We start from the raw sequence: 15,692 nt of genomic DNA on the forward strand, positions 1-15,692 counted from the left end.
TTGATACAGCACTTTGAGAACATCCAACTTCTTTTGCAATTACCTTTTGAGGCTTTCCCTCCTTGTGGAGGGTGTCAATGATGGTTTTCTGCACAACTGTCAGGTCAGCAGTCTTCCCCATGATTGTGAATTCAACTGAACCAGACTGAGAGACCATTTAAAGGCTCAGGAACCCTTTGCAGGTGTTTAGCTGATTAGAGTGTGACACTTTGAGCCTACAATACTGAACCTTTTCACAATATTCTAATTTTCTGAGATTCTGAATTTGGGGTTTTCATAAGCTGTAAGCCATAATCATCAAAATTATATCAAATAAAGGCTTGAAATATCTTACTTTGCTTGTAATGAGTCTATATAATATATTAGTTTCACCTTTTAAGTTGAATTACTGAAATTAATGAACTTTTGCACAATATTCTATTTTTTCGAGATTCACCTGTATATATATATATATATATATATATATATATATATATATATATATATCATATCACACACACCCATCTGGCACCAACAATCATCATGCGATTATCTAATCAGCCAATCATGTAGCTGCAGTGCATTAAATGCTCACATCAACCATCAGAATGGGGAAAAGTGTGATCTCAGTGATTTGGACCGTGGCATGATTGTTGGTGCCAGATGGGCTGGTTTGAGTATTTCTATAACTGCTGATCTCCTTGCATTTTCACGTACAACTGTCTCTAAAATTTACTCCGAATGGTGCCAAAAACAAGAACATCCAGTGAGGGGTAGTTCTGTGGATGGAAATACGTTGTTGATGAAAGAGGTCAACAGAGAATGGCCAGACTGGTTCGAACTGACATAGTCTACGGTATCTCAGTGTTTGTGGGAGGTGGGGGGGGGGGTGATTCCGCACACCCGGCCCCTAATCAGGCTAATCAAGCCTCCGAGAGGGATAAAGGCTGACTGGATGCTGCATTGCAAGAGAGAGAGAGATTTACGGACAGCTGTCTGACACCTGTGTGTGTGTGTGTGTGTGTGTTTGTCTTTTGGTTCAGTTTTATATGAAACTATTATTTATAATGTCAAGCCAGTTCTCGCCGCCTCCTTTCCATTAATCCCTTTACACTGGAAACCCGGGAAGGAGGAGGGATGCGCCGTAGTAGAGTCCTAGCCAATACCATCCACCCCAACAGAGCAGCCGCGGTCATCCGCCGGAGGATGTTGCTCACTCTTCCACTGCCGCTCCGTGTTGGCCTTTCCCTCTCTATATAAAATGTTTTGTTTACTTGGCATGAGTGCCGTTACGGTGTGTAGGTGCCACTCTTTTTTTTTTATTTGTTTCCCTCCCCTTGTCCCCTCCCTCATCCAGGTAGATGGGGATGACTTGCCGGCAGACAGTCCAGAAGGCATGCCCCTCCCCAGGGAAAGGGTGGGTGGGGTGTACGTCATGCCGGGGGCTCCCCGGCCCGAGAGAACGAGGGAGGACGGGGCTGGGTTGTGATACTGCACACCCGGCCCCTAATCAGGCTAATCAAGCCTCCGAGAGGGATGAAGGCTGTCTGGAGGTTGCAGTGCGAGAGAGAGAGAGAGAGAGAGAGAGAGAGAGAGAGAGAGAGAGAGAGAGAGATTTACGTACACCAGTCGTGGGCGAGGCTTGCTCTCACGTGACGTCACTTTAGAGCAGAAACGAAAACCATTCATTTGACACACTGTTTTGATTAATAGAAATATAAGAAAGAGGAGTGGGTGGACTTTTAACATTGTAGGGTGGTTAAGTACACACACTGCCAACTCACATTTATGTACAAACACCATGTAAAAGTTAATTTTGCATAATAGGTCCCCTTTAAGGTTCATGAAACTTAAATCACTATCATCATCTCCTTTGCAATAATGATCATTTATTGTAATATATTATATTTTAATTTTAATTAGAACATTTTAAAACACTAAACCATATATATACAAAACAGGGTGGATGTAACTGCAAAGCCAGAACTCTTTAGGAGACACTGTATGTGTTCCAGTCAAGTGTAATCACATGGGGGCACTGTTAGTCTGTGGGTTTCAGCAAATCAAAGCACGCGTCTCTTCACAAAATGGTTGCTGCATGCAAAAACTCACACACTTTTCTCTCTTTCATCTCTTCCTCTTCACACTCCTTACAAAAAAAATGCATACATGGATTCAGCAGGGTCTGAATAATCCCATTTAGAAAGCTCTCTTTTGTCAAGTGCAATAATGTATGGATTTAGCTCCCCTGCATCACTCTGACATATTATTACACATTTCTTTGCATGGTACTGAGGACAGATTGATGGAACTCTTGGTGGAATTCTAATGTCACTTTACCTGATGACTGCTAATGGTGTATAATTGGTGTTTAACGCTCTCACGCTCTCCGACAGGCATACGGAATGTCCGTCCTGCCACTAAACCTGATGAGAGGCACACGCAGCATCCTGTATGAGCGCCTGGAGAACACAGAGGACACGGAAGAGGTGGAGAACCAAATAGACAAGCTCAAAGCCAAGGTCTGTGTGTATGTGTGTGAAATGAATTCAGATCAGCTTTGCCCTGCTTGCTTTATTTAGGATGTATTAGGTCTATTAGAGCTGTGGTTCTCAAACTTTTCAGGACAAGTACTACCTTTGATTCAAGTCAGAACCTCGAAGTACCACCTAAACATGTTAAAGAGATAGTTTTCCCCAAAATGAAAATTCTCTCATCATTTACTCACCCTCATGCCATCCCAGATGTGTATGACTTTCTTTTTTCTGCCGAACACACAAAAAGATTTTTAGAAGAATATTTCATCTCTGTTGGTCCTTTCAATTCAAGTGGATGGATATTTATTGTAAAAAATAACAAATATCTGTTTCTCACCCGCACTTATTATATCACTTTTAAAATTATGGATTTAACAACTGGAGTCTTATTCATTACTTTATGCTATTTGGACCTTCAGATTTCTGGCCACAATTCACCTGCATTGTATAGACCTAAAGTTATTCTTCTAAATATATTCATTTCTCTTCAGTAGAAGAAAGAAAGTATACACATTTGGGATGGCGTAGAGTAAACGATGAGAGAATTTTCATTTTTAGGTGATCTATCTCTGGTGGTACTTGCAGTGGTACTTATGTTGTTGCAAACCTGTATGACTTTCTAATGATCACAAAATGAGATGTTAGGGATGACAGCCTCAGTCATATTTTACTTTCATTGCATCTTTTTCCTTACAATAAAACGTAATGTTGACAAAGGCTGATATTCTAATATAATATTCTAGATAATGCCTAATATCTCCTTGTTTGTTCCATGGTAGAAATCAAGTCAGGTGGGTTTGGAACAACATGAGTTTTAAGGATTTGTTTTACTGTCCCTTTATGCAAATGCACATTTATTTGAGCAGAAGCTAAGGGACTGTGAGCAAAATACACTTAATGTTATATTTTGATATGGGTAAACATTTGAAACGCATCATACATTGTCAAATAGAATGTGGACTATGCACAAAATAATGAAAGTGGCGAAGCGAATATAAGGACGCACAGACAGCACGGACCAATATGGTGTGAGCTCAAGGAAACTTCAGCAACTGTTAAAACATTGAATGTCTTGTATCATAACGGTGATACACTGGTTTAAATATTTACTTATTATAGAATTATTGTTGAAATTTTATTGTTGCTAAACCAGTGTACACATGTGGTTAGAAACAAAAGTATTTAAATTAGTTGACCAGAGACCGGAACATCATGAGTTGGCTTTAATGCATCAGTCAGAATTTATTTAAATAGGTGATGAATAATATGAATGACAGAAAATGACTTATAAATTCTGCCAAAATAAACATCCTCTCACTTTCAACTGCTTTTATTTTCAGCAAACTTAACATATGTAAATATTTGTATGAACATAATAAAAATCAAAAGTACCAGTCAGTATCTGTTTAGGCCACCAGCTGCATTAAGTACTGCAGTGCATCTCCTCATGGACTGCACCAGATTTGCCAGTTCTTGCTGAGAGATGTTACCCCACTCTTCCACCAAGGCACTTGCAAGTTCCTGGACATTTCTGGGGGGAATGGCCCAAGCCCTCACCCTCCGATCCCAACAGGTCCCAGACGTGCTCAAAAGGATTGAGATCCGGGCTCTTCTATGGCCATGGCAGAACACTGACATTCCTGTCTTGCAGGAAATCCCGCACAGAATGAGCAGTATGGCTGGTGGCATTGTCATGCTGGAGGGTCATGTTAGGGTAAGCCTGCAGGAAGGGTACCACATGAGAGACGAGGATGTCTTCCCTGTAATGCACAGGGGTGAGATTGCCTGCAATGACAACAAGCTCAGTCCAATGATTTACGTATTTCCATCCACACTGCCCCAGACCATGACAGACCCTCCACCTCCAAATAGATCCCGCTCCAGGGTATAATCCTCAATGTAACGCTCATTCCTTTGACGATAAACTCGAGTCCAACCATCACATCTGGTGAGACAAAACCGTGACTCATCAGTGAAGAGCACTTTTTGCCAGTCCTGTCTGGTCCAGCGAAGGTGGGTTGCCGGTGATGTCTGGTAAGGACCTGCCTTACAACAGGCCTACAAGCCCTCAGTCCAACCTCTCTCAGCCTATTGTGGACAGTCTGAGCACTGATGGAGGGATTGTGCATCCCTGGTGTAACTCGGGCAGTTGTTGTTGCCATCCTGTACCTGTCCCACAGGTGTGATAATCGGATGTACCGATCCTGTGCAGGTGTTGTTACTCGTGGTCTGCCACTGTGAGGACGATAAGCTGTCCTTCCTGTCACCCTGTAGCGCTATCTTGGGCATCTCACAGTACGGACATTGCCATTTATTGCCCTGGCCACATCTGCAGTCCTCATGTCTCCATGCAGCATGCATAAGGCACGTTCACGCAAATGAACAGGGACCCAGGGCATCTTTCTTTTGGTGTTTTTCAGAGTCAGTAGAAAGGTCTCTTTAGTGTCTTAAGTTTTTATAACTGTGACCTTAATACCGTCTGTAAGCTGTTAGATTCTTAATGACCATTCCAGAGGTGCATGTTCATTAATTGTTTATGGGTCATTGAACAAGCATGGAAAACAATGTTTAAATCTTTACAATAAAGATCTGTAAAGTAATTTGGATTTTTACAAAATTATATTTAAAATACAGTGTCCTGAAAAAGGGATGTTTAATTTTTTGCTGAGTTTATGATATTTGGTTTATTTCAGACAAACAGTAAAAATAAAGTGCCTGGATTAGCTTTGCAGTGCGTCAGCAATAGAACAGGGCATCTGTTTTCTGTCGGCACTACACAATGCTCCGCAACACCCTGCATGAACACTTCCAGTGTAGACAGCATCATTGATTGATGGGAAAGATATGCTTTTGACGTGATGCGCCGCTCACGTCCGGTGTAGACAGAGTGTTAGGGACAAATTGTAATTTCCAAAAATAACCTTTCTCTCTGTGCAGTCTGCAGATGGGCGTCCTCTATCTATGAGAGACAGGAGGAACCTCCTGGATCTTGAAGCCAAACTTCAAGTGCTCCATCGCAAAGGCCGTCACCTAGAGATTGCAGAGAGGAACTGCTGTAATAAAGTGGGCACTGCCCTGCGCCCTGTGAAGGTTTGTTGAGTTTCAGCTCATAATCACTTTATTGATTCTCTCTACATCCCCTCTGAAGTTTTCACAGCTCTTTCGGACTGTCAACAATGTCGGTCCTCAGAATTTCTTCATAAAGTAATTTTTGTGCACAGTCATTCTGAGAGTTTGTTCATATAATGAAAAATCTGTTTCCCCCCTAATCTCTTAATAAATAAATATATATATATATATATTATTAACATAATTTTTTTTTTCTATGTACTATGAAAACATACTGTAAATGTAATCACAAAACATCCTCACCAAACCAAAAAGACTATTTATTGAATATAAGTTTATGATGTCACACAATTATATACTTATGCTTCGGGCCCTTTTCCTTTTTTGTCATTTTGAAACTGTAAAAGATGAATATAAAAAAGTAAAAATGCTTAAAATATTAAAGATATGTGTCATCTTTAAATGTATGCCTTTTGGAAATCAGGCAATTTTTTCTTGCTTAAATATTCACAGCAACAGAAATTCTGATCAGGGGTGCCCAAATGTTTGCATGCCACTGTACTTCCTAACAATCCCAATGCTAGGAAAGATGGTCTTAAAATCATAAACTATTATTTTCCTACACACTGACACTTCTGTCAAATTGGCAAGATGGGCTATTGGTTGATTAGTTAACCAATAGGCAAATATTTATTTAGACCTTGTTTTAGGCTACAGTAGGAATTGCAGCCAGTGTTTCAGGCAGGTAGTCCTCTTCTGGTATGGAATGCCCACTGTTCATGATCCAATCAATTCCTGATTGATAAATCACAACATTTTACATAAATTTTTTTCTTGTTGAAAATTCTGTTAAATGTCACAAAACTAAAGTAAAATGGGTTGCAGATGCATCATTATTTTTGTAATGAAGTTAGTCTAGTTTTTGCAGTATTAACCATAATATACAACTTCTGCAGTTGTGCAATAAAGTGCAATTTACATGGATAAGGTTTATAGAATCCTAAGTTTAGTCCTAATTATATAACCCTTAATAACCATCTACAGTATATTCAATTTTATTTATTTATACATTTTTATACTCCTCAGTCATCATCTGTTCCCTAGTTAATTGTTCCACTACTGTCAACATGCTGTGTTGAGGTCTAGCAAAGGGGAGGTGTGAATTTAATACATTTTCATGGTGACTTTGATGTAACGTTTTACAAACATTATGACTTATTTGCATGAAAACAAATTTTTCTGAGACAGTCAAGAAACATGTGGAATTCATGCCAGTTCGAGTGCATGTTGTCATTATAGCAAAATTGGGACACACCAAATACTGAGTAATTAAAAAAAAAAAGTTTGTTATAAATTATAAAATACTGCCAAATCTAGAAGCATTTTCAGTATTGGTCTCAGACTTTTGAACCCTTTGTAAATTTCAGTAAAACACAGGATATCTCTAAATGTCACAAACATCGCAAATGTCTCTGTTCTACTCTGCAAGTTTAGTCTTTCTTCAAAACTACTGTTGTCTTCCTCTCATTTGCTGTTTCTCAGATTCTTCACATCATCTATTCTCCCAGCAGGCTATGCACGGTATAGGTTCCTCAATTCCATCTTTAGTGGGCCAGACATGGCACACCAGTGATAGACTCCAGACTCTATTTATACCTAAACTAGACTTGATATTTACTAATTTCCCCACTAGAGCTGCAGGGGAAACACATACTGTAAGAAATATGTCTGCCAGTTGCCTCTCTCTCTCTTCGTCAGTTACTCAGCCTCGTTTACACTGCCATGATTGTTCAGTGAACACCACGCTTTCTTTAGCGAAGCATTTGAGTCCAGCCTGTAGCAATAAAGCATTTATATCTTTGCGGATGACTTGTTTCAATGTCTTTGATTTGCCTGACTAATTGTTTTTTAGTGCACAGGTTAAGCATTGTACTTTCATAACCATTAGCCAAAATCTTAAATGCTGCATCCATAGGCAGCATTAACACAACTCTAACACAACATGTGTGCTGATATTTAACACGTTTCATTGGTCGCAGGAAACACTCATGTGAGAGGCAAAACCACCACGTAATGGAGTCACATGGCCGCAGTTTGTCTGAAAAGTGAGTCCCAGTGTGGGTGGATTGTTAACTGGTGCAAGGGTGGTCTACTGGGGCGATCTGTGACGTGTAAGACCCTGCTGATGAGTTTAGAGAAATTCAGCTGTCAGCACAGACTAATAGATCGCACACACATTTCTATTACCCTCTAATGTGGAACTGGCAGATGAGATTGATTCCGTTAAGAGAGCAGGTTAATTGACCTAAATTCTGTTTCAGATTGATTGATTAAGTTTGATAAATTTTAATTATTGTGTTTACTATTTCATCTGCAGTGGAAATTGGTTCGGAAAATTGAAAGTGGCGTATTGGAGGTGCTTAGGTATTTTAATGAGCTCTGAGTAGATTAAACACAACACTTATCACTCAAATTGCATGTGGTTCTTCCCCTTGTGTCAGAAATAATGAGTTCATTGGATCTATATTGCATACATTACATACAGTATAGTCGACATAGGGGTCATTTGCCTGTAACCGTATGTGTATTTTGGGTCTGATGAGCAGGAAATGGTGGTAGTAAAGGGGCAGGCAGTGAGAACGCAGTTCCATACATGATGTAGCTGGATCAGAAGGTTAACAAATGAAGATCTAGCCAGCCTGGGTTTGACGAATGCGGCAGGTGGTCGCCAGCCTAATTATAAAATAAAAATTAACCTGTTTATTAAACCTGTATGAGTGTGAGACCTACAAAGGTTTCCTTATCATTAGAAGGATTTAAAAACATCTCTTCCATAATACACTTTCAGACAGTGTACTTGGTAGAGTTAAAGCTTCGCCCTGCTTGGTTACTGTTGTTTACACACACAAGCTTTAGCAAACATATAAGAATGAATTGGAGATTTCTGTTTTTGTGCCGAAATCATACTCCCCGCCAGATTCTTACTGTTTTACCTGATTGGTCACTATCCCTATAGCCCACACCTACATCCACCACTAACCCTAACCATAATAGTGAGTCATTGGTCCCTATCCCTAAAGCCCACCATTACAGGACTAGGAGTCAGAATTCGGCACGACACCGTAAACAGCAAAATATTTTCTAAATGTATTCGTAAAGTGGTCAATATTTAATTGATATTATTCTTACCTGGGCTGGAATTGGGTGTGACCAAAGTATTTTATATAGCCATTTTTCCCTGAAAGGAATCATTAAATTACACCGTAACTTGATTAAAACTGCGAAGATTGTGAATCAAACTATGACAACCACTTATCACAGCTTAACACAAATATAACCTGAAAAGCTAAATTTGATTACAAATGATAACATTATTACTGTATAAGCGAACTGAAATGTTTTTACTACATATTCAATTTAATAATGGGCACTTTAGCCACTTTTGCCTCTACCATGACCTGAATAAATACATAAACAAATTAATGGTAAATTATTAACATGTATTTACCCTGAAGCATATACAGATGTCTTTACTAATGTAAAACATTTTAATTTGGGAATGAAGGCTGACACATAATTTAGCAATTCTGCAGGAATGTTCCAGGTTCAATACTCAACAGCATTTGTGTCATGTTGATTACCACAAAATAATTTTGACTCATCCCTTGTTTTTATATATATATATTACAGTGAGGAATTTACAGTGGTAGTAAATGGTGCCAGTCCATAAACGCTTCAACACACATTATATAATTTTACATGATTTTAGTGTGATAAAATCACTAACCTTATATGTAATATATAATACTGGGATTACATGGTCTCGTTGACATGGCAATGATGTTGTAATATTGCATATTACTCTACACAAGGTTAGTAAGCGAGTTTTTCACACTAAAACCGTTTACACATATAAGATTATATCTTGTGGCTATAATTTTGAAACAGTGTGTTTTTAATGTAATGTTTATGGACTGGCCCCATTCACTTCCATTGTAAGTGCACAAGTTTAAATAATTTTTTTGTGGAAATCAACATTATGCCACAAATGCTGTTAATTGAGCTTAGTATGCATAAAACTCAGAATATTCCTTTAAGATTTATTTAAAATTTGGAAAAGGGGAAAACTAAACCATGTATCCACTCTGGGTGCCTTTTGTCAGTATTGCAAGTGTGCTAGCAATGACATTTTACCATATTTTAGGATAATGTTTGTTAAATTCCTTAAAAAACAGTGTAAATACTCAAGACTACCATAGACTTTAAAAAAACTTACAGTTTCTACTTTTTGTCACACATTTCCACAGAAATGACTTCCACACTTGCTAACTCTTTTCTGGTCCAGCAGGTGTTGAGTTTACTCCTCTCTAAGGGAAACAAGAGCATGGAAAGATCATTTCAAACATATAACCTATGTCTGACATGCAACCTCATGTAGGTACTGTCCTAAAGCGACTTGAAACAGCCAGACATGATTTGGGGTATTTATGTTTATGCTACATATTGATGGCTGAGGTGTTGTTGTGTAGCTGAAGGGATGTTGAATAATGAATTGCTTGATGCTGTAATTTTTGTTATTATTTTATGTTCTCCTTTTTGAAAAGTTAAAGCTCTGATTGTCACAGTTATTGCAGCCATAACAGTAAATGTATATTATTGTTATTATAGCAACAGCTTGGAACATCAATTTTGAATATATTTTAGATTAGCCCCAGCTGTGTTTTTAACCACAAATCCTAATTTCTATCATCACTAATAACGTGCAGTCATTCTTTTGAATTAGTTATAGTATGTCTCCAAGGCAGATTCACGCTCATTTACAAATCTATGTTCTCGCTGCAATTACCAATCTGTCAAATTGTTCTTGAGGAAAATGCGTCCAATGCAAATGTCACTTGATTTTGCGGTTATTTTTAAACAACAAGAGTTTGTGTTAGCATTTCTTGGTCTAAACATTGCTAGTTAATTATAGCATAAAACAGATTTTGCATTATGGTTCAATCATCCATTTTAGTATTCTGTAGAACTTATTTTGTTTTATAAGCTATCAAATAATATTGATTGATAGAAAAATAGACCGGTAGGTATGCGGATGGATGGATGGATGGATGGATGTCCGTCCATCCATCCATCCATCTGTCCATCCATCCATCCATCCATCCATCTGTCCGTCCATCCATCCGTCTGTCTGTCCGTCCATACATCCGTCTGTCTGTCCGTCCATGCATCCATCTGTCCGTCCATCCATCCGTCTGTCCATCCATCCATCTGTCCATCCATCCATCCGTCCATCCATCCATCCATCCATCCATCCATCCATCCATCCATCCATCCATCCATCCCTTAAATAAACAAAAAGCATATTTTGGTAAAATCATACCACACACTAAATACAGTATATAGTAAATATCTGTCCAATTGTCCCTCTGCTGTCATTTTGTTTTGTCTCTCTGTGTCGTTGGTCCCTCTTCTGTTCACATATCTCTCCCCCCTGTCTCTTCTGCACTTGTTTTGATTTTATTTATTTATTTTTCTGCCACCTATCTTCCTTCCTTTGTTTTTGCGAAAATCTGGAGTGATTACTGCACACGTCAGGGTTTTGTTTACTCCCTCAAGTCAAGTCGAGCAGACGTGAGCTCCAGGAGTCCAGTCAAAGGCAGCCGTTCATTCTGGCATATTGCTTTTGTTTTGCTTTGTGGATGTGAGTGTGTTTTTTTTTTTATTATTAACAGACAGACATACAAACCAAAATAGTGCATTAACGAACAATATAGTAATTCCATAATTCCAGAAGTGAAAATAACTGTGTGTGTGTGTGTGTGTGTGTGTGTGTGCATAAGCAAAATAACCATTTATTATTTATTACCATCATCATTACCATCACCACCACCACTCCTCACTACCAACATGCTGCCAACATTGTATCAGTCAATTTTTATTTCTATTCTTATTTCCATCTTTCCTCCTATGTAACACTTACCATTGTCAGCACTCTTCAAAAATAAAAGATACTTTAATAAGATAATATAAGATAACCCTCCCCCCACATCTCTTCAATCCCTATTTTCTCCTAAAAATATTTATTTATTTATTTTTTAATTTATTTTTTTTTGTATGTTATGTGTAGTGTTTAATGTGCATTAAAACAAGGGGTACAGTGTGAGAGTGTCTCAACTTGGGACAGAGATGCTGTCCCATGGAAACCACTTCTCTCCTGTCTTGCCTGCCTAAGTGTTTGAGGTTTTTCAGTGTATATATACATACATACATTTTATTTTATTTATTTTTTTCTCCTTTTTCCTTTCTTTTTTCCTTTTTTTCCCTTTCCCCTTTCCCCTTTCCTTTTTCTCTTTTCCTCTCTATTCTACGTTGTGATGCATTAAAAACACATGAAAAGATTAGGGGGAATTTTGGAAACAATCAATTGATTTAACTACAGCAGTAGTGAAAACACCAGGTTAGTAATTCCAAAACAGTACTAACAATGGTAATAATAATAATAGTATTAATAATAACAATAATGATACTGATGACAATGATGGCAATGGTGATAGCGATGATGAGAGCAAGGACAATAACAACAGCAAAAAAAAAAAAATAAATTATATATATATAGTAATCATAACAGTAACAATAATGATAATAATGGCAATGATGACAAAAATAACAAAAATATAGTAATATCCGTGGGTTGATTAAAAAGGTGGGAGGAGTCGAAGTTGAAAGGAGAGAGAGGATTCATAGTTGTAAGAGATCAGAAAGTGTTGGATGGCAGAGGTCGGTTTCAGATGCGTAATTATAAGGGGGAGATGTGTATTCCATTGTAATGAAGTCTGTAATAAGATTTTTCCATTGGTTAATGTGTATTTTGTTATGAGTTTTCCAGTTCATGAGGATAGTTTTCTTTGCGATGGTTAGAGCTATGAGGAGCATTTTAGAGTTTATAGTTTTATCAGTGATTATTGTGAGGTCCCCCAACAAGCAAAGAGAGGGCGATAGTGGGATGTGGTAGCCGACCATAGTGGATAGTGACTGTGTGACCTCTTCCCAAAAGTGCTTGATTGGAGTGCAGTGCCAGGTTGCATGGATGTATGTATCTATAGAATTGTGATTGCAATGTGTGCAAACTTCTGATGTGAAACCCATTTTGGCTAATCTATTGCCCGTGTAATGTGTTCTATGAAGTGTTTTGTATTGTATTAATTGAAGATTTGCATTTTTGGACATGAGAAAGATGTTTTTACAGATTTGGGTCCAGAAGTTGGGATCAGGAGCTATTGAAAGATCGTTTTCCCATTTTATTGTTGGTAAGTCTATGGTCTGAAGTTGATTTGAAATCATTTTGTATATTTTAGAGAGAAGTTTCTTTGGAGAGGAAATGTTAACCAAGTCTGATATTGCCGGTGGAAGTTCTAAATTTGTGGCTCTGATGTTTATTTTTGCCAGAACAGAAGATTTGAGTTGTAAGTATTTTAAAAATTCATTGCTCCCGATGCCAAACTCCTGGGCCAATTGCGGAAATGTTGTTAATGTGTTAGTTTTGAAAATATGGTTAATGTGGGTGGTACCCCTTTCAGCCCATGTGCCAAAATTCAGTGTTTTCTTATTGCTTATGAAGTCATGGTTATTCCACAGTGGGGTGAGATGGAGCTAGTATAGAATTTGTGATTTGGTGAAATTTCCACCAGGCTGTCAGAGTGGCAGCTATAGTTACTGCATTAAAACGTGTGTTGTTTGATTGATTTGGTGAGGAATGGTATGTCAGCTATATTTAATTCTTTGCATAGTGATTGTTCTATATCTAGCCATATAGTATCGGATTGGGTGGGGTGGATCCATTTGTATATATATTGCAGTTGGTTAGCCATTGAGTAATAATAAAAATTGGGTGCTTCTAGTCCTCTTTGAACCTTGTTTTTTTGTAGTGTAGTGAGTTTTATCCTTGGTGTTTTATTTTTCCAGTAGAAGTGAGTGATAATGGAGTCTAGTGATTTAAACCAAGTGAGTGTGGGGTGGGTTGGAATCATTGAAAATAGATAATTAATTTTTGGTAAAGTCGTCATTTTTATTACTGCTATCCTGCCAATTATGGAGATCTGCATAAAGTGAAATTTTATGTGTTTGTTGTAGTGTTTCAATACCTTTGATTGCTGGGTTTTGGCGGATAGCTGCTGCTAAGGGTTCAATAAAAATAGTGAATAGGGATGGAGAGAGTGGACATCCCTGCCTCATCCCCCTTTACAGTGTGAAGCTTTGTGAGGTTAGTCCATTGGTTGTGACTGTGGCAGATGGTGATGTGTATAAAATCTTGATCCAGTTAATAAATTACTCTCCAAAGCCAAATTTTTGTAATGTGGTGAATAAAAATTTCCAGTTGACCCTATCAAAAGCTTTTTCAGCGTCTAATGTGGCAATGAGAGTATCTTTCTGTTGTACTAATTGGAACGTTGAGCCATCGAAGCAAATCGTCTTCTATTTTTTTTAGCAGTGGTGTGAAGTTGAGTGTTACCAACTCTGACAGTCTGGAGGGAATCTTAATGCCTAAGTAAGTGATGTAATCATGACATATAGGTATAGGTGATTGGTGGGGTGCCACATCCCATTTGGTTTTATGTAAAGGGAGGACGGAAGATTTATTCCAGTTTATTGCGTAATCTGATATTTTTGAAAAGGACTGGATTGTTTTAATTATTTCTTGAGTAGATGCTAGAGGTTCTTGTATAAATAGTAGAATATCATCTGCATAAAGTGAAATTTTATGTGTTTGTTGTAGTGTTTCAATACCTTTGATTGCTGGGTTTTGGCGGATAGCTGCTGCTAAGGGTTCAATAAAAATAGTGAATAGGGATGGAGAGAGTGGACATCCCTGCCTCGTCCCCCTGTACAGTGTGAAGCTTTGTGAGGTTAGTCCATTGGTTGTGACTGTGGCAGATGGTGATGTGTATAAAATCTTGATCCAGTTAATAAATTACTCTCAAAGCCAAATTTTTGTAATGTGGTGAATAAAAATTTCCAGTTGACCCTATCAAAAGCTTTTTCAGCGTCTAATGTGGCAATGAGAGTATCTTTCTGTTGTACTAATGAGTAATGCATTAAATTGAATAACCTGTGGGTATTGTTGGATGCGTGTCTGCCTTTTATAAAGCCGGTCTGATCAGGGTGGATGATATAAGGTATAATTTTTTCAATTCTATGGGATAATGCTTTGCTAATAATTTTTATGTCGACATTTATAAGTGAAATAGGACGGTAGTTAGATGTAAGGGTGTGGTCTTTGTTAGGTTTAGGAATGAGTGATATGAGCGCTGTATTCATGTGGAATGGGAATTTTGCATTATGTTTTATTTCCGTTATTGTTCTACTAAATAGTGGGTATAAAATTGACCAAAAATGTTCGTAGAACTCAGCAGGGAAGCCATCCGGTCCTGGTGCTTTATTATTTTGCATGTGTTTTAGCTCAGAGTGAAGTTCTTTTTCAGTGATTGGTAATTCAAGAGAGTTCATTTGTTCCAGATTAAGTTTTGGTAGAATGGTGTTATCGAGGAATTGGGTTATGTCTTCTTGGTTTGGGTCCAGATCAGATGAATATAATTTTGTATAGTATTCTTTAAATATTTTGTTTATCTCAATTGGTGAATTAGTTAGCTTCCTGCTGAGTTTCTAATGGAGGTTATAGCTGTTTTTTCTTTATTTCTTTTAATTTGACTGGCTAGATATTTTCCGGATTTATTGCTATGGTGGAAAGTTTCTTGACGAAGTCTGTGAATCAGAAACTGGTTTCTTTTGTTTATTATTTCATTAAGCAAAAATTTATTTTTTCTTAGTTCTTTATAGATGGTTTTTGATTGGTTATTTGCATGTAAAATTTCTAAATTTTTTTTTTTTCTTCCAGTTGGACTTCTTTTTCTTTGTCCTTCTTTTTTTTATGGACTGAATATGATATAATTTTTCCCCGTAATACTACTTTCCATGTTTCCCAGAGCAGTGATGCTGGTGACTTTGGAGAGTCATTTACTTCAAGGAAGGATGTCCACTCTCTCCTGAAGTAGCTGTCAAATTCTAGATCTTTCAAGAGAGATGTATTAAAACGCCATCTGGTGGGGTGCC

The 15,692-nt window shown here is 37.8% G+C and overlaps 1 protein-coding gene across 1 annotated transcript in view; it reads left to right on the forward strand.

The window, feature by feature from the left end:
- LOC127661130 (lysosomal cobalamin transport escort protein LMBD1-like) overlaps positions 1–15,692 on the forward strand; it is a 146,326-nt gene that overhangs the window by 75,130 nt on the left and 55,504 nt on the right. Inside the window, exons 8-9 of the mRNA XM_052151709.1 lie at positions 2,376–2,501; positions 5,454–5,606. Coding sequence (XP_052007669.1) covers positions 2,376–2,501; positions 5,454–5,606 — 279 coding nt within the window. The remainder of the gene's footprint in view (positions 1–2,375; positions 2,502–5,453; positions 5,607–15,692) is intronic.

The sequence above is a fragment of the Xyrauchen texanus genome, chromosome 20, assembly GCF_025860055.1.
Source record: "Xyrauchen texanus isolate HMW12.3.18 chromosome 20, RBS_HiC_50CHRs, whole genome shotgun sequence".
Taxonomy (NCBI): Eukaryota; Metazoa; Chordata; class Actinopteri; order Cypriniformes; family Catostomidae; genus Xyrauchen; species Xyrauchen texanus.